At 44.8% G+C, this 25,116-nt stretch overlaps 5 protein-coding genes across 8 annotated transcripts in view; 3 read left to right on the forward strand and 2 right to left on the reverse strand.

The window, feature by feature from the left end:
- Positions 1–141: 141 nt before the first annotated feature.
- On the forward strand, positions 142–3,026 carry LOC6544753 (tudor domain-containing protein 3). Its single transcript, XM_001972722.3, has 4 exons — positions 142–241; positions 294–378; positions 453–2,576; positions 2,682–3,026. The coding sequence occupies exons 1-4, from the start codon at positions 207–209 to the stop codon at positions 2,940–2,942; spliced, it is 2,505 nt and encodes an 834-aa protein (XP_001972758.1). The 5' UTR covers positions 142–206; the 3' UTR covers positions 2,943–3,026.
- Positions 3,027–3,223: 197 nt separating this feature from the next.
- Positions 3,224–12,670, forward strand: LOC6544754 (probable helicase with zinc finger domain). 3 transcript variants are annotated; one of them, XM_026978171.1, is made up of 7 exons: positions 3,480–3,959; positions 4,021–4,131; positions 5,132–5,221; positions 5,281–5,716; positions 5,949–6,567; positions 7,046–11,743; positions 11,860–12,670. In XM_026978171.1, the coding sequence occupies exons 4-7, from the start codon at positions 5,387–5,389 to the stop codon at positions 12,555–12,557; spliced, it is 6,345 nt and encodes a 2,114-aa protein (XP_026833972.1). In that variant the 5' UTR covers positions 3,480–3,959; positions 4,021–4,131; positions 5,132–5,221; positions 5,281–5,386; the 3' UTR covers positions 12,558–12,670. The 3 variants fall into 3 exon arrangements, with proteins under 3 accessions (XP_015013984.2, XP_026833972.1, XP_015013985.2); XM_015158498.2 differs by lacking the exons at positions 3,480–3,959; positions 4,021–4,131 and adding an exon at positions 3,224–3,433; XM_015158499.2 differs by lacking the exon at positions 4,021–4,131.
- A 2,067-nt stretch (positions 12,671–14,737) lies between these two features.
- On the reverse strand, positions 14,738–15,497 carry LOC6544755 (H/ACA ribonucleoprotein complex subunit 2-like protein). Its single transcript, XM_001972724.3, has 2 exons — positions 15,139–15,497; positions 14,738–15,080 (listed from the first exon to the last, which is right to left on the reverse strand). Exons 1-2 carry the CDS (start codon positions 15,387–15,389, stop codon positions 14,849–14,851), a joined length of 483 nt encoding a protein of 160 aa, XP_001972760.1. The 5' UTR covers positions 15,390–15,497; the 3' UTR covers positions 14,738–14,848.
- A 259-nt stretch (positions 15,498–15,756) lies between these two features.
- Positions 15,757–16,753, reverse strand: LOC6543955. Its single transcript, XM_001972725.3, has 2 exons — positions 16,555–16,753; positions 15,757–16,496 (listed from the first exon to the last, which is right to left on the reverse strand). Exons 1-2 carry the CDS (start codon positions 16,580–16,582, stop codon positions 15,811–15,813), a joined length of 714 nt encoding a protein of 237 aa, XP_001972761.1. The 5' UTR covers positions 16,583–16,753; the 3' UTR covers positions 15,757–15,810.
- A 1,549-nt stretch (positions 16,754–18,302) lies between these two features.
- The window catches only part of LOC6543956 (Ig-like and fibronectin type-III domain-containing protein 2), a 69,378-nt gene continuing 62,564 nt past the window's right edge, over positions 18,303–25,116 (forward strand). For both annotated transcript variants that reach the window (XM_026977251.1, XM_001972726.3), the window contains exon 1: positions 18,303–18,825. The gene's annotated coding sequence lies outside the window, so the exon portion shown is untranslated. The remainder of the gene's footprint in view (positions 18,826–25,116) is intronic.

Genomic DNA, 25,116 nt, shown 5'->3' on the forward strand with positions numbered 1-25,116 from the left:
GATTTCTAAATATAATAAGTGGTATATGTGCACAAAATATTGAAATATTACATTTAAAACTCCAATTTAATAATTACCCAACCTAAACGATAGTATTATTCACCGCAGCCGATAGTCGGCGCCGAGCACATCACTAGCGAGTACACACATCTAATACTTTTTCCATCTCTAGCCCGGAGTTGCAAAAAAATCGTCTTCATGAAAAAATGGAATTAGACAAGAAACTACGAGAAGTCGGGTGGTAAGTACACAATTAAAAAGTAGCGTCCAATGGGGTCTAACGACTTACGCAGGCACCTGACAGAGGAGGGCCTTAAAACCGTGACTGCAGCCGTCGGCAGCGAGGATGTTCGCAAAATAGTCGATGATGCACTGAATGTGAGTTGTAGGCAAACCGGCTGCTCAGCATTCTGTGTAATTATTAATAATAACCTATTACTCACAACTTTTAGCGAGATCTGCGCGATATAGGCGGTGGCGCACTGCCCGCGAAACGCGAAGATGCCACTTTGCCTGGAAAAATAGTGCTGCAGGTTCAGCGTGTGCGGAATATCGCCGCTCCCAAGGCGAATGAGGAATCGAAGGTGGCGCCACGCCTCCTTCAGTTGGATCTGAGTGATGGCCAGAACTCCATACAGGCCTTGGAGCTGGAGCCAGTGACGCAGTTGAATCTTAATGTGGCTCCCGGCAGCAAGATCTACTTTAAGGCCGAGAAACTGCAGCTGATGCAGGGATTCGTGCTGCTGAAGTCCAGCGAGATTCAGCTGCTCGGCGGCCGTGTGGATGCACTCTACGAGAAGTGGGATCTGGCCAGGACCATGCTGAGATATGCGCGCAGTGGGCGCCCATTGAATGGGACATCAGCGCCACCCCCTTGGGTGGCATTTGGCAGAAAAATCGATACCACCGCCGAAAGGGAAAAGGACTTTAAGAGCCTGGGCTCCTCGGGCGACAAGGATAAGCCGGCGAAGGAGAACGAAGAGTTCAATGCCATGCGCACCGAGGCCATTGCCGTCGCCACCAAGGCCGGCGGCAAGAAGGTATTTGGCGGCGGTGGCCAGAACATAATCGATCACAATGTCAAGAAGATCCTGGACAAGGGCTTCAGCGAGGAGGAGGCCCGCAGTGCCTTGCATGCTACCCGAAACAACCTGGAGCGTGCCCTATACAATCTGAAAAGACGCAAGGAAGCTGGAGGTGTGGGTCCAGTCGAATCCGTGGCTCGTCCGGGACGTGGAGATCGTCCGCCCAGAGAGGGGAAGCGTGGTGCTAGCGCCAAGGACGAAGCAGAAGCAGCCAAGCCTGCTGCCAATGCCACGCTGTTTGATTTCCTAACCAATAAACTGCCCGCCACGGAAACACCGGCCGCTAGCGTCGCAGAAACCTTTGCTGCCGCTCCAACTGCCCCACCCACTATCAACCATTTCAATCCATTCAAGCAATATGGAAACTCGCGGTTCGGCGAGTCCGAGAGCAGATCTTTAGCTGTGGGCGGTGGAGGCAAATTCGGAGATCGTTCGAGGTTTGAGAACAACGTATCGACCAGCTTTGCCGCACATCGTGGTGGACATGCAGGATCATCGCGAGGCGGTGGCCGTAGTCGAGGTGGCGGTAGGGACGAGAGGCCACCAAAGGAGGAGCGAGCCCACAGGGAAGACAGGCCTCCGAGGGAAGAAAAGCCGGCGAAAGAAGAGAGGCCACCTCGAGAGCGAGGAGGCTTCAATGAACGTGGAACTGGACGTAACAAACCAGACACTGCAGCCGTAAAAACCTCAAATCGCAATGGCTCGGACACCGCGCCAGTGAAACAGAATCCCGAGGTTAAACCAGAGCCAGAAGCAACCAATGGAAAGGACCACACTGCCAATCGACGTGGCAGCGATCGGGGCAGCAATCGTGGAGGCTCCAATCGGGGAGAGAATGGCAACGCTAATGGCAACAGACGTAACAAGCAGGCAGCACCAAGCTCAGGTTCGGCGAGTTTAGCTGCAAAAACCTCAAATAGCGCTGGCGATGACTTCAACGCCCGTTTGACTAAGGTAACCGAGGAAGCAGCTAATCTCAAGGTGAGCAGTGCTCCCAAGCGAGAGAATCGCCGTAAGCAAGGAGGTCTGGGACAAGCGAATCGCCAGGCGGGAACGGGCACAGAAACGCAGCAGCAGCCAGCACAGTTGCCTTCGCAGAAGCCAGAAAAGGCTCAACCCAACCAGAAGCATCAGAATCAGCATCACAATCCCAGGCATAATTCACACACGAACTACAGTCAATTGGCGAATGGCTACACGTACGATCCCAGCAAGATCATGGGTTTCCAAAGCAAGGAGGCCAACGAGTTTGCCATGAGCCTTCTAAAGAGCCAGGGTGTCACGATGCCCAACCAACAGCAGCAGCAGCAGCATCAGGAATCGCCACCCATGTCCTTTGGCCCCGTTTCGGCACCTGATCCCCGTGCGCAACCTGCTCCAGTGGCTGTGCCACAGGCTGCGCCAAGGGATCAGTTCGGTATGCTGCCAGGCGACGCATGGATGTGGCAGAAGGGCGATTTGTGCATGGCCAAGTATTGGGACGATGGAAGGGTGAGTTTAGGTCGCCTAATTAGAAGTACATTCGTTATACTAGCAAAATCCATATCCCCAACTATTCGCATTGAATTAACTTGCCATTCTCTCTTCACTTTCCAGTATTATGAGGCTGAGATCACGGGAGTGTCGGAGAAAACTTGCGTGGTCTTCTTTATGGGCTATGGAAACCACGAGGAGGTGTTGAAGGTCGACATCCTGCCCATCACTGATGCCCAGAATAGGCCCCTGAGCAACGCAGCGCAGCAGCAGCCGCATCAGCAGCAGCAACCGCATCAGCAGCAGCAACATTCACGCTACCGCGGAGATCGTCAGACGCAGCAGCAGCAAGTCTACGTGCCGCCCCACAAACGAGAGCATTGAGACAGCATAAAAGCAGCCTGTTTACAACGTATTTAAATCAATTGAAATGTTTCGAATAAACAACTTTACAGTATATTGAAACTAGTATATTAGTATATATCAGTATATTTCTCCTACTCTGCAAATGTCTTAGTACAATTGACTAATTTAAAGCATACTTTTGATTACGCCTCACTAAATAATTGTATACATCTTCTCAAACTCCAAGAATTGGATTAAGCAGAGTTTTACTTAATAAGTTTTTTTACCATTTCAATTCGATCAATTTCAGCCGCAGTGTTATCGATTGTCTCTGGTTGCTGCCCGACTATGGGCAGCACTATTTCGCGCCGCTGCTCAGCACTGGTGCATTTCGCGAATTTTCCCTCATACATACATAACTTATTTTTAACATTTTTCGACGTGATGTGCATTTTCTCTCATAGTTTTGTGCTTAACCATGTAAAATATAATTAGTCTGTAGTGTACAAACAATAGGAATTAGTGCAAAGGTAACGCAGAAAGAGTGCAAAAGTCCGAAATGGACGCAAAAATTGGCCAGCAAATGTACAGCTGGCTGGCTGACTTGCGATAAAAGCGCTGGAGAAGGTTCAGCGCTGTAAATGTCGCTTGCTGAGCATGCAAAACGATTAACGAGCCGTATAAATAACTGACTAATCAGATAATAGTGCAATGCGGTCATTTGCATGTATTGTGCGCATATAATTTCATATGATGGCAATCATCGTGTAGTACATGCACCAGTGTTGTCAAGTTCGCATGCGGTGTTGGAAAGCGCCGGTTGCCGAAAGAAGTGTAATGTTTTGTGCCGTTTTTATTGGGCAATATACAAGGCATTTAAATAAGCAGCATTATATCGTCACTGCCCGTCATTAAATGAGTTGCATTTATGCTTAAGTACTGGATAATAAGATGGGTGCCACCATTCATTTCCACATGCGATACTCGGCGAGTGCCTGGCGCCGCTAGCCAACACTAGCCACTGTCTGCTGTTTTCAGCACGTAAAAAGAAAAATGGTAAAATAAATCCTCCTCGTTTCTCGGGCATTGTGCAAATTAACAATTGAATACGCTTCAGCCATGACCAGCCACATAAACCGTGGAATAATTGCGGAAAATCCGTGAAAAGTGCCTTTTTTAGCCTGCAAACAGCCGGAATGTAAACGTCAGGCCAAGAAAATCCGACCATGTATATAAAAAAAAGCCAAGAAAAATCAACATAACGCTTAAAACTTCAGGCATTTGCATTTGATCGCCAACTGCGTTCGCCATTTACTGATAAATAATACCCATTTATTGCCGCATATAAATAAAAACCGCACAACAACAAAACGCACACATGCACGCAACGAAAAAAAGTAGCAAAGAAAATAAAAGCAGTGCTAAAAAAAAGAAATATAATAAGCAGAAACAACTCGCGAATTACTCTTAATTATGCTGGCGAATTTTCTCGTTCTGTGCAAGTGTTTTCCACCGGAATCCCCTCCCCGTGAGATGCCTCCCCTGCGAATTTTCCGAACCCCTCCCCCTTTGTGCCGGTGCGAGTGTGAAAATTGCTCTTATGAAATTTTGCGTAACCGAATTAGAATGAAAATTGTGTAAATCGAAAAATAAAGACACAGTCGGCCAAAGAAGCACTTTGGATTGTTTATCACACATGTGCACATATATACATACACTTGCTTGCAGGTGGACTCTATAAATCCGTCTGTATATTTGTACTAAGTACACACAATTGTTTGGGATCCGATAAGAAGCTAGATATAAACAATTTCTGTTTTGGATTTAGCGAGTATTACTAGCATTCAACTGAACTGATTTAACCCAGTCTTCGATATCCAAAATAACAAGCCAGTCTTTACACAAAGCAAAATTGTTTAATCGCCAATAGGAAAACTCTTAAAAATCCGAAAATGTATACAAATTGCTATTCGATTCCATAAGAAATGTATAGTGTAAGAATTCCACACACAAATAAAAACATTCAAAAATCGAAAAACCGATTTGAAATGTTAAATAACTACATCATGATGTACATTTTGATGTACATAAAAAAACATAAATATTTAATAAGATAATATTAAAACATAAAAACCACAAAGTAGTCAGATAACCGCCATACAAGTCTGAAAATTATAACAAAACACTTAAACAAAATTAAAACTAAATGCAAACATCTTTCCTTGCAGTAAACATAATGCCCGCAAAGTATCTAAAACATTAATGTAAAAACGATATTCGATTTCTTATTATTAACCACCCAAAAACTGTTAAATTGTGTGAGTATCTATTCGCAGAATATCATAAACGATAATAAAACTTTCAACTGTCCTTACAGAATCACCGTAGAAATTAGACGAGCGATCAAGACAAGGACCTGAACATTTCACACATGCATGACTGACCACCACCCGGAGGAGCCACTGAACACCAGCCAGTAAGCGATGGCCGCCGAGAAGGAGATGCAGGCCCACGACATGGTCCGACGGCGGAGTTGGGCCCGTGCGGTGGCGCTCTACGACCAGCTGATTGCGCCCAATCCCGGCCAGGGAACCGGTGGCCAGGGTGCGGGATCGAGGGCCCAGAAGGACCAACAGATCGCCTGCCTCCTGGGCCGGTGCGAGTGCCTTCTAGAGCTGGGGAAGTTCGAGGGCTGCCTGGCGGACGCGTACAAGGTGCTCACGCTGCTCTCCGAGCAAACAGAGTGCCTGGCCAGTGTCTCCAGGGCACGCCGCTGGCTCGTCCACGCACTTTTCAAGATGCACAAGTACGGGGTACGTATGATCCGGAACTCACAAGGAAAGGGATGATAAGGTTTTCCCTTCCATTGCACATGCTCATATGATTTACCAAGACTTAATGCAATTAGCCTTTTAAAGAGAGAGATATTATTTATTATAATGTAGTTTTCCCGCCCGTAAAGGTTTTATTTTACAATATTAATATTTACCGGAACTACGGCAATGCAGATCTGGCATTCATTACCCTTTTCTAACTTTGTTTCAGGATGCCGAGATCTTCCTGAGCAAGTGGATCAACGAGCTAAGCGGCCAGCAGATATACTCGGACATATCGAAAACCCTTGAGCGCTACAAGTCCATCATTCAGATGATCATGAACGGCCAGCACAAGGCGCAGGCCCTGAAGATCCCGCACGCCCGTCTCGAGGACGAGATGGCCATACTGGACACCAAACTGGATCACTGGGCCACCAACAACCTGCCGCTGGACAAGTACAGCAAGCTTCTCAGCAACAAGGGCTTGAAGAAGCGAGAGCAGCAGCAGCAACAGCAGCAACAACAGCAGCAGCAGCAGCAACAACAGCAGAATGGCAATGGGATCGGCAGTTATGCGAGCAGCAGTAGTAGCTCCTCCACCGGCAGCAGCAGCACCATGTCCAGCTCCAGCACAAGCCTCCACAAGACCAACGATCTGCTGGCGGCCATGAAGCTCACGGCAGGAAAACACCAGCCGGGCTCCGGCGACGGATCTGGCTCGGATCAGGGCGATCAGGCGGCTCCATCGACCACCTGTAGCTACTGCACCATCACCTTTCAGACGAGGAACGAGCTGCGACAGCACTGCCAGACCGAGGCCCACCAGAAGGTGATCATGAGCGATGAGGGTGAGTATTTGTTGGTGATAGTGAAACCATTCAGTGCTTTTAATAAACGCATCATACCATTTTTGTGCAATAATAGCCTTACGTAACCTTTGAAACCTTCTGGTTAGCCTCCGAATTATGATTAATAATAGACATGGTTATAATTAGAATGCCAATGTTGTTTAAAGAGATGCCTTGTTTGAAAAGATTTAAGTAATGTTTATGCATTCATTCACCTCCAATTTTACCTCCTCTACAAAAGCCGAACTTACCTATTGGAAAATATACCTTAATAGAAATAAAAAATCAATCTGGAAATGGTGCCCTATTTATGTTTGTATGAGAATGTCAATGGCAACATGTTCTATAAACAGAAAACTAAACTTAATGATACTACAGCCTGAATTCTGTCTATATTCTCTATATTTAAATAAGAAAAGCACTGAAAACATGCATTTCCAGTCATTAAAACTCAATAATATTTTCACTTTCCGATTAGGCCGTGACTGGAAGTGGCGTCCTCCGCCCCGTGGTTATACACTGGACACCTATTCCCTGTGCGAGACGTTTAGCGAGGCACACATCTGTCATTATGGAGCGCAGTGCGTGGAGGCTCATGGACAGGATGAGTTGAACGAGTGGAAGGAGCGCTTCGAGTACCGGCGGATGCGGATGCAGAAGGCCTGTGAGAAGGAGCTCTACGGCAAGTCGTACACGGAGCAAGTGCTGGATCGTTGGATCCAGGCGACAGCACCGGAGCGGGTGATGTGCGAGCGAGTGCCGGACATGGAGGCACGGTGTGAGCAGCAGCTGGTGACCAGCATTAGCTCAAAGACCTCTAAGCGGGAGTGGCTCTTTCAACTGGAGACGAAAAAGCCGCTAAAAGCGATAGCCCTATTGCAGGATGCCCATCGAAATCACTTTGCCCTGAAGTCCATTAAGATGTGCAAGCCAACTGAAGCCAGCATGGAACTCAAATCAGACCAAGAGTGGCTGGCAGGCAGTTCATCTCAAACGGAGACTTCCAACGACGACACTGCTGCTTTGATACACGAAATCACAGTTGAGTTTCACACGGAGATCTACGGAACCTTTCGGCAAGCCATCTGCTTCGATGTGGGTCAGGAGCCTTTGCTTGTGAGGCATCTGTGCGTGGATGTGTTGCCCGTGAATGATGCGGAGAAAATCGAGGAGATCAAGCGGGACATCATTAACAGTTCTGCCACCCGATGGGATGTTGCCAATACGCAGCTCACACGCTTCGAAACGACGATTGGCACTCATCTGAAAACGGAGGCGTATCTCAGTGATTTGGAACACGAGCGGGAGCTACTGGAGAGGTATCCCTGTCCAAGGGCAGCCACTTTCACTCTGACACAATCGACCATTGTGGAGAAGCGGCTGACGCAGAATAACTACCGATCCCGCATCCACGAGTTGCTGTCAGTGGAGGAGATTGCCCGCTATGAGCAGATAGCGAGGTATAATGTCAGGACTCGCCTCACAGTGGCCTCCAATTATATCCTTACCCCAGCGGGAATGGCCACCAGCACGGCCAAGTATTCCCTGGCAGGTGAACTGTTTGCTCTCATGCGTTTGGGCAAGGACATCTCGGAGGACACGTCTCCTGGCAGATTAATTCTCTCCAACTGCAGCAGTGTGTATATCTCAAAACCGGAGGATCCCGATTCCAAAGCAGATCCAACTAAGCGAGCAGTTTACGAGGCGTTGATCGAGGACAAAGGCAAGAATGTGATTTACTTGAAACTATCCGCAAAATGTGTGGAGGCAATGGCTCTGCAGGCGGATACCGAACTGGAGGTGGACATACAATTCCAGCTGAATCGAATGCCATACTGCGAGTGGCACAATGCGGTGGACAAGATCACAGATTTCCGGTTGATCTTTCCGGCAACGGAACTGGAGCCGAGTATACCATGGACACCCAAGAAGCAGTGGGCCGATTCCTCTGAACCGAAGTTAAATGCCAAACAAAGGGAGGCTGTGAATGCCATCACCACAGCTCTGAGCATTAAGTTGCCGCCAATCCTGTTGATAGGACCCTTTGGCACTGGTAAAACCTACACACTGGCCCAAGCTATCAAACAACTGCTGACCCAACCGGAGGCCAAGATCCTGATCTGCACACACTCGAATTCAGCCGCTGACTTGTACATCAAGGAATACCTGCATCCGTGGATCGAGGAGGGTTTGAAGGAAGCCACACCGCTGAGAGTTTATTACCACAAGAGATGGTCAGCCACTGTTAACGATGTGGTGCAAAAATACTGCATCACCGATGGAGTGGGCAACTTCCTAAGGCCCACTGTGGAGGATATAATGCGTCATAGGATTGTAGTTGTCACCCTGAGTATCAGCATGGAGTTGGCCACTCTGGGTCTGCCCAAAGGACTGTTTACGCACATCTTTCTGGATGAAGCTGCTCAGGCAATGGAATGCGAGGCCATTATGCCGCTGGCCTTAGCTAATGATTCTACAAGGATCGTTTTGGCTGGAGATCACATGCAAATGAGTCCGGAACTGTTCTCAGCCTTTGCCAAGGAACGCAAGCTGCACATTTCGCTGTTGGAGCGGCTGTACGATCACTATCCCTCCAACTTTCCCTGCAAGATCCTGCTGTGCGAGAACTATCGCGCCCACGAGGCCATCATCCGTTTCACCTCGGAGCTTTTCTACGAACAAAAGCTGGTTGCTTCGGGAAAACAGCCTCGGCACGATCGCTTTTATCCATTGACCTTCTTTACTACCAGGGGAGAGGATGTTCAGGATAAAAACTCAACTGCTTTCTATAATAATGCTGAAGTTTATGAGGTGGTGGAAAGGGTGTCCGAGCTGCGAAAACGTTGGCCCAGTGCTTGGGGCAAACTGAACGATACCAGCATTGGCATCATGACTCCCTACTCCGATCAGGTGTTTCGCATTCGTTCGGAGCTGAGGAAACGCCGCATGGGTGGAATATCTGTTGAACGAGTGCTTAATGTCCAGGGTAAACAGTTTCGAGCGGTTTTCCTCTCCACAGTGCGAACCCGACGCACCTGTATGCCCCAAGGAAGTGCCCCGGGAGCCGCCACCATTGGCGATGCCGACGCGGATTATGGATTCCTGAGCAATTCAAAACTGCTGAACACGGCTATTACTCGTGCCCAGTCTCTGGTTGCAGTGGTTGGGGATCCTGTGGCTCTTTGCTCCATTGGTCGCTGCCGAAAAGTGTGGGAGCGCTTCATCGAAATCTGCGACGAACATAAAAGTCTATTTGGCCTAACTTGGTCGAACCTGCGCTCCCAACTGGATGGCGTGGAGCTGAAGCGTGGCTATGTGCTAAATCCGCTGGCTCCCGAGTTTGTACCACGTGCCCTGCAACCGGAGGCGTATCTGCGGGAGCAGGCTGCTCTCTATCTAAATGGACCGCAGCACGGTCATGGCGGCCACGGACCGCCGGGTCCTCCCGCTCATTTTGCCAACGCAGCTGGAATGCTGGGTCCCGGGCCAGCAGCCACTGCTCACCAGATGAATCAAATGGCTGCTGCCATGGCTGCCAATCAGCAACAGCTCACCCACATGTACTCCCACATGGCAATGATGGCCGCTGCAGCTGCCGTTGGAGGAAAGTCTGGAAATGGCCCTGGACCAGGAACCGGCGGAGGTCCCGGTCCTGGCCCAGGCCCACCTCCACACTACGGCGGCGGAGGTAGTGGCGGACATATGGGTATGAGGGGACCACCGCCACCGGCGCCGCATCTGCGTGGAATGCCACCCGGTGGACCGCCACCCGCACAGCAGCCAGGCGGAGCTGGAGGCGGCGGGGGACCACCGCCACCATATGGACAATATCCAGCCATGCAGCACTGGCGGCCACCGCAGCAGGGACAAAATCAAGGACCGGGACAACAGCAGCCGCCACAAAATCCGAATGCCAGTCTGTGGGGTCCGCCGCCGCAAACGAATCCGTGGAGCGTGCTGCCGCCCAGTAAGCAGCCACAGCAGCCTCAGCCACCACCAGTTAGTGCGCCCGGACGTGGACCAGGTCCTTTGCCACCGCCACTCAATGCAAACCCGTCTCTGCCCCTGAGAGGTGGTAGTGTGCCGCCACCACAGCCGAATGCCTCGGCGGCGGCCCAGCTGCTGAGGAATCCCAGCGAACTGGGCTACTTGGCCAAGAAGACGCTGTACAACCATGGCCAGGCACCGCCGCACCATCAGCTTTATGGACCCGGCCCAGGACCACCGCCGCCTCCATCGCAGCAACAACAGCAGCCACCGCCGATGGGAATGCAGAGGGGCAGCAGTGTGCCGAACGGACCCATGTCGCCCATGGAGAACGGACCGCCACCGCCACCCTATCTGAGGCACAACGGAAGTGGCTACAATCCGGGAGCACCACCACTGCCACCACAGCAGCAACCACAGCCGCCACCCAATCTTTTTATGTACGCTGGCAAGCAACCGTCGCCGAGCTCCATGAGATTTGGCCCACCCACGCACGAGCTACTGCCGCCCAATGTGAGCATCTATGAAATGGCTTTTAATCCGAAGGAGGAGCAATACAAGTGGTACCTTAAACTGATTGAAACCGTGGGCCAGGATGGCGCCAACAAGTTTGCCGATATGCTGCGCCAGGTGATGGCCACAGTGCAGCAGCAGCAGCAGCAACATAAGCCACCGCAGCAACCGATGGTTAACAACCCGATGCTCAACAATCCACATGTGCAGCGACCTCAGTACCCCATGATGTATCCACAAGGTCAACAGCAGCAGCAGCCGCCACAGCAATCTGTGGATGCTTCACCGCCGCTGGAGAACTTCAACCAGCAGATCGATCTTGTCTTCAATTCGATTATGAATGGGGCCAATGATGTAGCGCAGCCCATACTGCGCGATGTCCTGGGCATGGTAGCTGGCACGGGCAATGTTCCTGGTCCTCCGCTTAGCAACGGTTTGAACGGAGCCGATCTCCAGCAGCAGCAGCAGCAGCAGCAACAACAGCAGCAGCAGCAGCAAAGCCGCCTTTTTGCAATGATGCAGCAGCAACAACAGCAGCAGCAGCAACAGGCAAAGCCACCGCCAGGACCTGGACCCCTGTATCCCAATCATCTGGGCGGACCTGGCCTTCACCCGGCGCCGCCCAATGGCGGAGGTAATCTGAGCGGCGTCGGAAACACCAACTTTATGGGCAATGGTAAGAAAGTAGAGCACAAGAATTGGGTTTGATCTCAACCCATTGTCAAGTGTCAACAAAATAGAAGTCGCTAGGGTCTTGTTAGTTATTGTTCTAATATATTTACTCCTAACCAGCCGGAAACGCTCTGCTCAATGACAAGCCCTACAACAACGTGGGCATGCACAACAACGTGGGCTTGAACAGCGCCGGAGTTGGTGGTGTCGGGATCGGAATCGGCGGCGCAGGAGTTGCCGCACACAACAGTAATAACAACAATGGAATGCTGACCAATGGCAACAACTCGGTGCCTTTGTACCGCCGACAGGCGCTCACCGGAAATGGGATTGGAGGCGGAAATGGGGGCTACAACAACATGCATGGAATGGACGCGGGTGCCAACTTAATAGAGGCACTCTTTCAGGCCAACAACTCGGTGGTGGATCACTCGGTGAAGTCGTCGGACCATATGCACGGCCTGCTGTACAACAATTTCAATACGCTGAAGGGCGGTCACGAACTGGATCTGTTCCAGGCCATGGCGCCCAGTGTTCCGCACTCGGAGGCGGCTAATCATCACCAGCAGTCCTCCGGCTCGTCGGCAACCACCTATGCGGCTGTGCTGAGCCAGGGACCACAGGCGGTGGTTGGCGGAGGCGTTGGAACAGGACCATCGCCGGGACAGTCGCAGGCGCAGGCGGGCGTGGCTGGTTCGGGAACGGGCGGCAAGGGAGCGCAGGCGGTTGGTGGCAACGATCTTCTGGAGAAGGATCCGTTTGCGGCTATCCGGGAGTTGGGACAGGCCACGACCGGATTCTACAACTACTTTCAGTGAGAAGCGGTGACGGCGGCAGCACATCACCTGCTGTGGCATCAAAGGGTCATAATCTAAAAGCAACAACAAAAAAATGAAAAGCAAAACAACAAAAAAAAAGAAGAAAATTAACAACAAAAAAAATTGCAAAATTCTTAGCTGAACAAAAAAAAAAACGTCAAAAAAAGCCCCAGACAATGGGAAAAACGGAAGAGAAAACGAAAAAGAACTGCTTCTTAATTATAGTTGTCCCTATCCTAATTTTTTGCTTTCTTTTAAATTGCAAATTATTTAATTACGGTAGTCTTAAGTTAAACGTGTGAATTATTATAATTAATTAATAATATACATACATACCTATTTAGTTAATGTTTAGTGGTTACTAAAGCTCGCCCAAATGCCGCAGCGGGGATTTGTTGTCGTTGACCCTTCACCCTTCACCCATCACCATTTACCCTTGCCCTCCAGCCCCGCCCCCTGTTAGCCCTCTGCCACGCCCCCAAGGCCGCCTCAGGCGCCGCCCACGTGGCTCCCAGCATCCAACGGGTTGCTCTGAGCAGCCCAGAAATGAAAACCTAAACGCCTACACAAGAAAACCTTATCGATTAGACTCTTGAAACATACAAACAAATAAATAAAAAACATGAAAAAACTAACAAAAAAAAAAACAAAAACAAACAAACATAAAAATCGCAAAAAAATGAAATAAATATGTAATAACTATAAACTGCAAAATGCATAGTTAGCTTTAGATGTAAGCATATTCAAGAAAATTTGTATTGTAAATTTTTTCTATTTTTAGTGCGTAGCCTATGCGCTACGTGAGCCTTCAGTTCGTTTTCTACCTTTAATTTCTCAGTTAAAAGTTTCAATTTTGTACAGGAGTTGACTATTGAAAACAAAAACAAAACAAAACAAACGCAAAAAAAAAAACACACAAAAAATATTAACAAAAACATTAAAACTGAAAATTTGTCACGCACTCAAATACATAAATTATTATCCTTATTAACTGTAACTTCAGATTATATACCTATTATATATATATTTAAAGGCTCTAAGGGATATGAACATTTTTGTGTACGAATTATACATACTTACCTACATACAAAACATATATATAATATGCATATAAATATTTAAATTTGTGCACGAGTTATTTGTTCCTTTGCCCATCCGAAATTGTCGATGCATGTGTAAATTATATTACGATTGTTGACCGCCCCCAAAATTCCCCCAATTACAACCCAATCCCCATCCACTCATCGTTTAGTCCGATTTGACGACTGGTAATTGTAAAACATACGAGAGAGAAATGCAAGCAAGAAATATAAGAAGTTTTGGATAAGAAGAGTATTTAATCAATCTTTGAGTTTTATCGTAGTATTTTGGCTAGCGACTTGGATAGCGTAAACATATTAACTTTATATAATTGTAATTATTTAACCAATGTAATGCATAACAACCAACTAAAAAGCGGATACAAAATGAACGAAAATTACATTTAATAAACAAGAAATTGTACTTTTAATAATCCCCCTCCTCCTCATTACGATTCATGTCATTTGTTAAACGATCTAGGAAATACATTGCATACATTGCTACACGAACACATTTAGTGTTAAATTATATGTAAATTTAGACACCACACATACAGCAACTAACTAAAAACAATAATACCAGCACACACCACACATCGAGCACCACGAGAACAGAAACAGAAACAGAAACTGAAACTGAACCAGATACAGAAACAGAAACCAGAAGCCTAACGAAATTCCTCCATTTCAACTGTATTGTATATGTAAAACAATTTATATGAAACCAGCTACGCTGAAAATACTTATAAAAAATCACAAAAAAAAGAGAAAACAAAAAAGATCCCCAAGGGACAGCAAAAAAAAACTTGCAATTTTGGTTTCCTTTGCCGGCAGAAAACTGTTTTAGACCAGCAGTCATTCCATCCTAACTGATTTCGAAATTACATGGCTTGAAATTATTCATTTGGAACTATCTCCATTAACCCAACTAACTATAACTGACTATATAGGATCGCTTCAAGAATATTCCCTTTTATTACGACAATTCTATTAACTAACGTTTCAAATCAGAACTTCGTTTGAGCGCAAGATTGTACTCAACAATTTCTTTTGTATCTTACTAGACTCTTGTAGTTAGAAAATCGGATGCAAAAGATAGCGTTTATAAATTTGATTTCGTGATGCCAAAAGAATCGGCATGCTCTGAAGTTTATTAGTACGTTTGGAACTTAACTAGGTACTTAATTAGCAGGCGGACCTAATACTACAGATCTAGACGGGTATGTTTAGTGCAGACAGCTCCTCCTTGACCTCATCGTACAGGTCCTTGTACTCCTCGTTCTGGCGGATCAGCAAGGCGACTGTGCCGCGCTTCACGCCCATGGCAGCTCCCAGATCCGCCCGACTTGGGGTGTAGGCATACGGGATGCCCTTCTCCTCGCAAACGGCGGGTAAGTGGCACATGATGTCCACAGGTGTAACATCGCCAGCAAAGATGCAGAGTCTGGAGAAGATGCGGCTATTAATTGTTGCGTTCAGGGGGGAATTCGCCCAGCACTTACCCAGTTTCGCCCTTGCGCAGGCGAGTCTGTACATCCTTCAATCCATTGCGCAGAAAGGTCTTGTGCTTCATGGCCTTCTTCACCAGTTTGTAGCACTTTTTGGCCAGTTTTTTACCTGCCATCGGTTTCGCGATTGCGTTCACAAAGATCAGCTTGTCGTCGTAGGACTCCTCCTCCTTGATGGTAACATCGCCGCTGACCACCACGGACTCATTGGCATCCTCGGAGCGCTCTACTTTCACTTTAACCATTGCTTTTCTGTTAAAAACGTGGATATTTTGTTTGAACTGCGGTTTTTGGTTCGAAACACGTGTTCAGTGTGACCGCGGTGCGAATTCTGAAGTACACTAGCGTGCCCGGAAAAGATACTACAACAAATACTGTTCTGCGGTATATTAGTGTGAATTTTTCTAGGGTTGGTGAGTTTGCTAAGGATTTCAGCTAAGCTTATACACGGAAAAAAACATTTGATGTATTATTTTCCAGAACTGACGCTCAAATATATGAAATCAGTTAAGACAGTGTGTTTAGGTTGAACTCAGAATTTAAATAAATATGCAAATACAAATATTTTATGACCACATTAAACATATATTAAAAGCTCACATACAAATTCAAATCCACATGACATAAAACAGTTTAAAATTAGCAGAAATCCCACAGGGTATACAATCAGAAGAACTGCTTGGCCAGTTGGATAATATTCATGGCCAATCGGATCTCCCGGGCGCCGCGGACGCCCAGTGCCGCCAAGTCCTCCAGGGTCATTTGGATGAGCACATCGATGTCGATCTCCTGGCGCGTGAACAGCTCCGTGAGATGTTCGTTCCCGGTGCGATCGAGCAGGGATTTGACACGAGGACTCAGCGTGGGATGCTCCACCGGGGAGCAGGGCTTATAGCGTGGATGCTTGAAACTGGGACTGGGACTCTTTGGCTGCTCCACTTTAATCTTTGACCGCGCACTCCTCAACTTGGCTGCCTCCTGCCTTAGCAGCGTTTCCTGCTGCAGTCGGATATCCGGCTTTGACCTGTCTTCCCTCTTGGTTCGCAATCTCGAATCCTCGGATTCACCGAGCAGCTTGGTCTCCCCATTTAGCAGGGTACTTTGACTTGTGGGCGAGAATACGGATCGCGTGCGCATGAATTTTTGTGAAAATCGCGTGGGCAAGGTGCATTCTGATAGCCGTTTTAGGCCGGACAATGCCGGTCGACTGTTTGGAACAGTGAGATTGTTGGCCTTCGGCACTCCAAGGAGTCCATATTTCGAGGAACCCTTCCTGCCAGTGGGCGTGACGTCTTCAAATGTAAAAGCTTCGGTGGAGAGGGGAGTTAGTGGGGTCAGTGGAGATGCGGGATCTATGGAAATGCAGAGAAACATTTGTATTTTGCTATTTAATAGTATGAGCAGTACTACCTCTATAGACGCGATTGTAGCGCTCCATTCTGCAATTTTACAAATATTATTTTCCACGAGCACAAGACGACAAAAAACGTGCAATAAGATTTGCGAAAAGCAACTAACTGTAAGTTACTGCTTTGATAATGCGACCGCATTAAGAGCGGTTAAAATTACCGAAGATTCGAAGATCAGGCAACTCAAAAAATCCTAGTTATAGACCATGATCAGTGCTGAATAACGATCCTTTAAATATATCCTATGAAAAAAATCCTAAATGCTTATTATACATATATGTAGATATATTTTTCTGATTTCTTTTAAACAGAAGCTAGAATTACTAGTAATTCTGTTACGTTCTTGTGCGGTTAATAATCTCATTAATTCATAAAAATCTCTAATTCACAAAATCTCTGATGTCACCCTCGTGATTTGGGTGAAATGAAAAAATTAGAATAAAAGTTCAAGGAACTCGCCACGCATTAATATTTACCATTTCACATGTCTAAGTACCAAATTTCGATTTATACCGTCCACATAATATTATTTTGCTTCTAATTAAAGCGAGTTTGTCCAGTTTTTTAGTTGCTACTTTTGCGATGCGATTCGATTTGATTTGCTTGGGATTTTGCGACGGAGTTTCTGCGACGAATATTTTTTGCGAATTGGCAGTCAACAGATGAACCGATAAAATGTAAACAATTGTTGCACAAAACGTGCAAATTAAGTGAACAAAAATAATCAATTAATGAACTTATAATTAAATGCCGCTGAAAATTCGCAATTCTTTCGTGCAATAATGGCATTATTCATAAAGGTAACAAACACTTGGAGTAAAATTTGGCAATTTTGATATGAACAGATACGCAAATGTGCTGCTTAAAAATGTAATTTATGTAACTATAAAATAAAAACGATTTTAAGCAAAACTGCTCATGTTATTGAATATTATTGGAAGTTTTGCACAGTAATTTAATACTTCAGTAGTCGTTTGCTGTGCTATTCAACGTGTTATTAATTAAAAAGTCATTTTTCATGTCATCTGATAATCTTTTTAGCATATTTTATTTGTATTTCTATTCATGAAAAAATTGTATTTGCAACGAATTGTAAACGAATTAATAGTAAGAATTAATAGTAGATATCTGGCTGAAAATGGTTTACTGGTTAAGCTAAAATGCTTTAAAAGTATTTTTTGTAAAAAATTTGTTTTTGAAAATATAAAGTTAGGCGCACTTGCTGAAGTTTCGTTACAATTTTCAACACCCGTGACTTCAGAGGAAAAAACCATATATACATACATTTATTTATATTTATGCATATTATTTTCTGCGCGAAATCATGACATTGCCACCTGTTAAAGCCCCACAGATTTTATTGGCGCTGCTGCTGTTTGGGTGTTTGGATCTTAGGCGCTTACCTTGCTTTATTTGGTTTTTCGTGGGCAAGAACAACATGAAATTATTGTGTTTGCGCGGTCGGCAATGCCGAAGCTTTGGCCCCCCTGGCGCCCCATCAACTGCCCCCCTCCTCTGCCGACCGAGTTGGCCACATGTGGGGCTTGTTGTTGCCGGCTTTTGGCCAAGAAACAGCTGAGCTCGGCCAGCTGCTTTGTGTTTATATTTTTTCCACGAGCATCGCAGCGCCTGCGCAGTGGCTTTATAGCCCCACAGCCCCCCTCCGATCCACAACCAAGTCGGCCAGAAAGCCGAAGCGGAAAGCCGAGCTTTTTGGCGACTCGAGAACGGACGTATAAAATTGCGATGGCTCGCCACAAAGCGATTCAGTCGTCTAACGGAGTTGAAACCAAGCTGAGCTGGAAAAGTTCTGGTGCCTAAAGCGTGGAAAATCCATTCATCGAGTTGTCTGTCGTAAAGTTCAGAGAGCCGAAATAAATACACCCAAGTCATAAACAAGTGCGTTTGAATGCGAAAAGTAAAAAAATAGAAGGCAGAAATCATTTACGAGTGTGCTGTGCTGTGGACGCATAATTGTATGCAAAAGTGCATAAAGTATCCAACAGAATAAGCGAAATCAATTTTTGGGGGAACCACCCAAAGTAAAGGCCCCATCAGTTCTTTGCGACCACTTGAGCAGTGTTCTTGGGACATGCCAAAGTAGCCAGTGAAGTGTTAAATACAACAACAACAACAACAAAAAAAAAAAGAGGAAAAGAGTAAAAAATAATAGTAACAACAACTAGCGACAACTTGCGAAACGTATTTTTGCCAGTGTTTTTTGTTTGCTCGCCGCCGACGACGACGAAGCCGCCTCAACAAAAGAACTTTGGTAGGTTTTTATTCGGTTTTCCACTGGAGCTTTGCCTTTGTTTGCCTTGCCGTGGATTTCATGCAAATTAAATTAAGCAATTAAACGAAACACACACAAAAATTGTATTTGCCAAGCTCGATTCTTTAGATTTCTTTCGTTTCTGCTTGGCGATTGTATTGGCTTACCTCATATAAGAGCTCCCTCCCTCCTAAGTGATTGCAAAAGTTTCGTTATTAATTTATTTTTTTCATTTTTTGCTTTTTTTTGCTCAGCGTTTCTGGGTATATTGGCAATAATTACAAAACTTAGCCAATCGGTCAGTTATTATCGCTTTGTCGGATTGCTGTACTAGTTTTCGCACTAGGAGTGCAAGTACATTTCTACTCTGTTTTATTTTTCCACTTTGGCCGGTGCTCCTCTCATGCAAATTCAAATAAAAAACTCAAAAAACTTTTTTAATAACAACAGACGGCGGGGCTAAAGGCGAGGGGGGGTGGAGTATGGGGTTCATGGTTGGGGCTGCACTGGAATATATTTAATTGAACAACAAAAAGAAAGCCAAACAATCATAGGCATCGCAGAAAAGTGAATTGTTGTTGCTCTTTTGCCGCTCAAATGATACACAATGGACAGCCAGAGTACAGCTGCCACCTAGAACAAGTGGCATAATAAATATTTAAAAAACAAACAAGCGTAGAAAATACGTAAAACTAAATTAAATATTCAAAAGTTTACTTAGTGCATTTAAGCTGGAACATGGGACTTCAAAATGGGTCAATTTTTAATTTCTTAGTTCATCGAAAGTCGGAGAATAATCATCAATCATGTTCCAAACATTGGAAAATATAATACAAATTGATTGGTAAATTTTCAAAATAAAATTAACACGTTTTTCGTATGGCCTAGATCACAACCAAAATATTTTTTAGGGGCTTGCGAGTCATTTTTAGCAAGCAAAGCGGCTTAAAAGCACTTGTATAGTTCCGCCAACAATTTTGTTGTGCCTAACAAGTTAAAAATAAATCAGCTCACACCATATAAATAGACACCGTTCTTTCATAAAAAGTATGTATAAAATTTGTAATGAAGCCGAAAGTCAGAGGTACCCATTTAAAATATAAACAAGGACCCTCAGCCTGTTTAAAAAAATGTACAAAGGCATAGAAGCAAATTTGGAAATGTACAAACATAAAATTCGCTTTGGCAAACAGATTTGAAAATAGACCAAAACAAACCGAAAGCAATAAAAGAGCACGGGAAGTACGAGCAAATTGTTGAAAAATGTAACAAGTCAAAGGAATTTTTTTCAACGTCAATTTCCCGCATTCAATCCCATTCGCTTGGCCAAAATTTTTGCGATAATTTAAATAGAAAAAGTTAACAAAAAATGAAGGAGCAAATGTTGTTTGCCTTCGCTGAAAACGTAAATAAAACATGAATATTTAGAGTATACTTGCACGGATATATACTTGTAGTGGAATGCAGGGCGTAAAGTTTTGTGGATTTTGCACGTTGTATTTAATGGAATTTTTAACAGGCATTGTGGCAAGGGTAAAGTTAAAAAAAAACTCTTAACCTACAGTGAACCTATCGATAGAAAGAATTTTTGAATAAAGGCGAAGACGCTTGTAGAAATCATATATTCCGTTTAAGTTCGTCAAAAACCCAGTTCAAAGTGTGTTTCGCTCGGAAGTTGGAAAACTCGAAAGATTAAAACAAATGCCAGGGAAGTTTTTGGCTTTTTGATTTGGCTGATTTTCAACTTTTCTTTTAATGCTCCACTCACCCAACCCCCTCACTTTTCTCCGTCAAATATGCAAATGATATGCGTTCAAGTATTTGCTGAAAATTAAACGGAAATAATTGCATTATGCTTAAATCAAATGAGAAGCATTTCAGTTGAATTTGAACAAAAGGCAACAATCGCATAGTATAAATAAATATCCGAGCGCAGGGAAAACTAACCTATGGCGAGGAAAATAATGTAAATATTTGCGTAATCTAACATCATTTGCATAGGGCACCAAGTGAAGGCAGTTGAATGGAAAAATTCAACTGTCTCCCTCTCGGATTTTTCTTCTTGGATTTCGGTTTTATATGCAAGGATGTTTGACAGGCTGCCGGAAGTCTGCCAATTAGAGCAGGATCTGCAGGCCAGGATTAAGTCGCAAAAACACACAGAAATGAAAGACTTTTAAATAAGTTAAACCATGCCAGTTGTATGTGTTCGAATGAATGCCTAAGCATTTTAAAAGTTTTCAAATAATAAAATCCATAATTAATGGCTGGCTGGAAAAAAAAAACAAAAATACCAACTAAATCAAAAGAGAACTTGCAGAAGTGTGTGAAATTTTAAATTAAAGGATAAACTCACTTCCATGTGTTGGACAAGTGTGCTTCGTCTAATTCCCAAAGGCTCTGTTTCCACCCTAAGAACCAAAATGAATATGAATGTGCATCGTATGTTTTGCCAGCTTGAGTCGCCTGCATTGGGGATTTGCTACCAGTTTCACAAAAAATGAAGCCGAATTGTCCAACCAAAATTTATTCTGTTGTCGCTTTAGAATAGAGCAGCCACCAAGGACCAACTAAAAAAAATAAAAAAATACGATAAAATACATAGAAGTACAGATACAATTTGCCAGAAAAAAAATGGTTGCCCAAAAACTGCACTTACAATGGGAAGAAGTGCTGGAATTCTTTTCAAAATCGAATTTAGATGGCTGAAAGTTATTACTTTTAAAAAAGTTATGTTAAAGGAACTAAATCCGTAGATGTTATAGTGATATATTTTTTATTATGCCCAGTTAATGAAAATCTGTAAAGCTACATCCGATGCAATTGCAAAATGCAGAAATATCAATTGGCCCACACCTTTGAAAAGGTGTTAATACCTTCCCGTTGAAAGTAGTTTCCAGTTGATTGCGAGCCCATTGTATGGGCGATTGTAGACGAGCGTCGAGTGACTGAGCTAAAGTCACATGAGTGCAATTTTAAAACAGTGAAAGATATATAAAGCGAAAGCAAACAACTGATCAAATCTCGGCGCTATTGCAATGGGCGTCGTTTTCCGAAATGACGGCATAGATGTACGCCCATAAAAAAAGCAAAAAAAATATAGACGAGCGAAGCCTGAAAGTTGAGAATGAGAATGAGCTGGAGGCCAGGCACCAAGATGGCAAACAACTGAGGTTGCAATAAATCCCCGGCAAGACAAGCAAAAGGAGCTGCAATTGAACCGCCTGCTCTTTGGCGCTTGGTCCTGCGTCCTGCATCCTGCATCCTTGCTCCTTGGTACTTGGTACTGGCTCCTCCATTCGTCGTCCTGGGCTCGTATAGCGCAACAGAATGTCAATTACTTGAATGTGAGGTTAGGTCAAAGCCATCTAGCCGAGCTTGATTTTCATTTGAAAATTCCCTGGCCGGGCTGGAAAATGGGAAAAACTATTGGGAGCCCATGGGCTCCCTGATTGCCCCCCAGTTACTTTGACTAATTTCGGCAAATCGACGTGCGATTGCAATAAATTCTTGTTCAAAATCCGGAAATTTAATGGATTAAGGGATGTGCGAAATTTACCCCTGATTTGAGGTTTGATTTTTCATATTCCAGTTGCATTTATTACCTAGTGGCCACAGTGCATTCTTGCATTAACACTCCAAGAAAATAAGAATAGGAACTATACAAACTTTTTGAAATTCTAAAATGTAAAATGCCACCTAAATTTGCACACTTCATGGTTGTTTTTGAGGAATTTTTAAAATAATAATGCAATTTATTTTATTTTGCTGTGTTTAGCCCTTTGCATCGAAATTTCCTAGTTTATGGCACGCTTTTTTCTCAGTGAGCCATCAAGAAGTGAGCAGAACAGAGTCTTGGCCAAGTCGCAGGATTCTTTTTTGTGGGCTTCCATTTATCGATGGCCTGCTTGCATGTTTGTCTGTCAATTGGATTTCGTCCTGGAAGTGAGCTTTGAGTTCTGGGTTTCCGTTGGCCATTCAGCGCCCGAATCTGAATCTGAATCCGAGTCCGAATCACAGGCACTTGGCCGCCTTTGAGCTTTGAACATGCGAGAGGCTGGCCTGGTCAAATGCTTGGCTCGTTTGCAGGTTTCCTTTGTGCCGCTGGGCTTGGAATTCCAGCTTAGAGTTGAACTTCGAAGATTGCATGCCTTCAATCGCTTACTGCGTTGAATAGCTGAAATACGTTTGTTGGAAAAAACCCAAGAACAATGGAAAAATCAAACTTATCCGTAAATGAAATCAGCAGAAGGGCCACGATTTAATTGTTGTTAATAAGCTTCAGTTGAACACACCCTCACTATATTATATTTCTCTCCATTTACATTGTAAATTCTTGATACAAATTAGTTTTTATATTACAAATGTATTTGCATTTATTAACATTCCCATGGAGTATTTCAAGCTGTAGTTTTTTACTTTGTAATATACCCCCTGGAACAGTCAAAAAAGTTTCTGCTCTTCCAAATCTCTGCACAAGTTGATAAACAACATCAAAGAGACATAAACACAAAAAGAGCAAAACTGAGACTCAGACTATGACTATAACAGAATTTACCCCGCGAGTAGTCACACTTTAATAAATAGTTTTGGAAATATGAATAATATTTAAGAGAGCTGTGGAAAATGACATTTACTTGTTAACTTAAAGTTTGCCTCTGTAATTAGGTAAAGTTTTAGTGGAACTGAATTAGGCTTTAGTTGGTGGGAATGGGCTGGCTGCATTAAACAAAAGCCGAATATTATTTCAGAACTTTTTTTTTAAGTGACGAGTGTACTTGGGCAAGTAAACTTGAGATAAAGCAAGTGACGAATACGTTGACGTCTTTTGGCTCTGATGGCAGCAGTCGCAGGAGCCGTCGCATCAAAATAAATGGATATAGTTTAAGTGTAGGAAAAACATGGCCGAAACGGAAGAACTAATGGATGGATGTATGGCTGGCTGGTTGGCTAAAAGATGGGCTGTGACAGGGGGTCGAGATGTAGCCAGAACTGTCAGATCTGATGCCGTTGTTGCTGTTTTATTCTATGAACCCAGAACGCGTCGCGTCATTCGCAATTTTTCTATTGTTTGCGCAGTTTTTTCTTTTTTTTTGTTTTCCACTCGCTTTTTCCCTACTGTGCTCCCCTCCTGCTTTCCGCGTTACGTCTGTTTGTCAGACAGCTGAGCACTGTTTGTATGCCAGACATATAGCCATATAGCCATATACAGCTACCCCGCACATATATCCGGACTTATATACGCATATATCTCTGTGTGCCCAGACGACTGCCTGTCGACGGAGTTCGCTCGTATTACCCTGTCAATCTTTACTTTCATGTGCTCGTTTGCAGCGTTTTCGCGCCGTAAGTGAGAGGGAAATTACGGAGGTGTTTTCGACCAATCCGATGTGGATGGCGTTTTGGGGAATCGCTCTATGTCCGCACTGATTTCGATTCGCATTGATCTGTTGCCGGTTTGACGTCCTTTGCTGAATTAATGAAATTATGAATATTTTGTATTGATAAGAATAGGATCTACTTACTTCAGAACTCAAGCCAAACTACAAGCGAAATGAAATGGCAAGGAAGTTTGTCGCATATGCAACATAATAATGCTGGGAAAATTGAAAGCAACCCCTTAATAGTTTTCATCCATATGAACGTATTAAAATCCTGCAAAAAAAGGCTGGCCGTCAAAAAAATAAAAGAGAAAGGAAATGGGATGGGATGGCAGGAGGGAAAATGCGATGAAGGCTTTGTCCGTGTTCGTAGCTGGAGAAATGAGCAAAAATTCCACCGAAATGGCAAAGGCGGCGGGAAAACGGGGGCGTGGCTGCGGTGGGGGGGTGGAAATGGGAGTGCCTTGTGTGACACAAGTGACACTATTTTCTGGCGCTGCCAGTGCCACAAGTAGAAATTCGCTAATGCCCGCTGTTGCAGGCGGCAGCAGGAGCAGCAACAAACAAGCGCACTGGGGATGCAGCGCCATGTTGCAATTATTATTTCCGGCTGGAAGCGAAAAATAAAGTTGGATATGCAATGAGCAGGAAGCACAGGCGTGGCGTGCGAAAAAATGAGGCCTCACTCCGGCTAAATAACACTCATCCGCCGCGTTGGCCAACCTCAAATCCTGTTCGTGATGAGCGAGTCGCGAAGGGACTGCAAAGTGGAACCCTCTTAATTTAGGGATTAGTGCTTCTTATTTTGCTGATACCATAGCACCAAGCTTATGTACATTTCAAAGTAATTAAGCTGCGATTATCAGTTGCTGGGTAGGCATACTAAATGTACATATAAGTGCCTCTTGCT

This window comes from Drosophila erecta, unplaced genomic scaffold (genome assembly GCF_003286155.1).
Source record: "Drosophila erecta strain 14021-0224.00,06,07 unplaced genomic scaffold, DereRS2 tig00000021-arrow-pilon, whole genome shotgun sequence".
NCBI lineage: Eukaryota > Metazoa > Arthropoda > Insecta > Diptera > Drosophilidae > Drosophila > Drosophila erecta.

Coding starts and splice junctions, on each gene's coding strand:
- LOC6544753 (XM_001972722.3), top strand. CDS start 207: ATGGAATTAGACAAGAAACTACGAGAAGTCGGGTG. Junction 242..293: donor AAACTACGAGAAGTCGGGTG/GTAAGTACACAA, acceptor CGACTTACGCAG/GCACCTGACAGAGGAGGGCC. Junction 379..452: donor TAGTCGATGATGCACTGAAT/GTGAGTTGTAGG, acceptor CACAACTTTTAG/CGAGATCTGCGCGATATAGG.
- LOC6544754 (XM_015158498.2), top strand. CDS start 5,387: ATGGCCGCCGAGAAGGAGATGCAGGCCCACGACATGGTCCGACGGCGG. Junction 6,568..7,045: donor GGTGATCATGAGCGATGAGG/GTGAGTATTTGT, acceptor CTTTCCGATTAG/GCCGTGACTGGAAGTGGCGT. Junction 11,744..11,859: donor CACCAACTTTATGGGCAATG/GTAAGAAAGTAG, acceptor ACTCCTAACCAG/CCGGAAACGCTCTGCTCAAT.
- LOC6543955 (XM_001972725.3), bottom strand. CDS start 16,582: ATGGAGCGCTACAATCGCGTCTATAGAG. Junction 16,497..16,554: donor CTACAATCGCGTCTATAGAG/GTAGTACTGCTC, acceptor GCATTTCCATAG/ATCCCGCATCTCCACTGACC.
- LOC6544755 (XM_001972724.3), bottom strand. CDS start 15,389: ATGGTTAAAGTGAAAGTAGAGCGCTCCGAGGATGCCAATGAGTCCGTG. Junction 15,081..15,138: donor CTGCGCAAGGGCGAAACTGG/GTAAGTGCTGGG, acceptor CATCTTCTCCAG/ACTCTGCATCTTTGCTGGCG.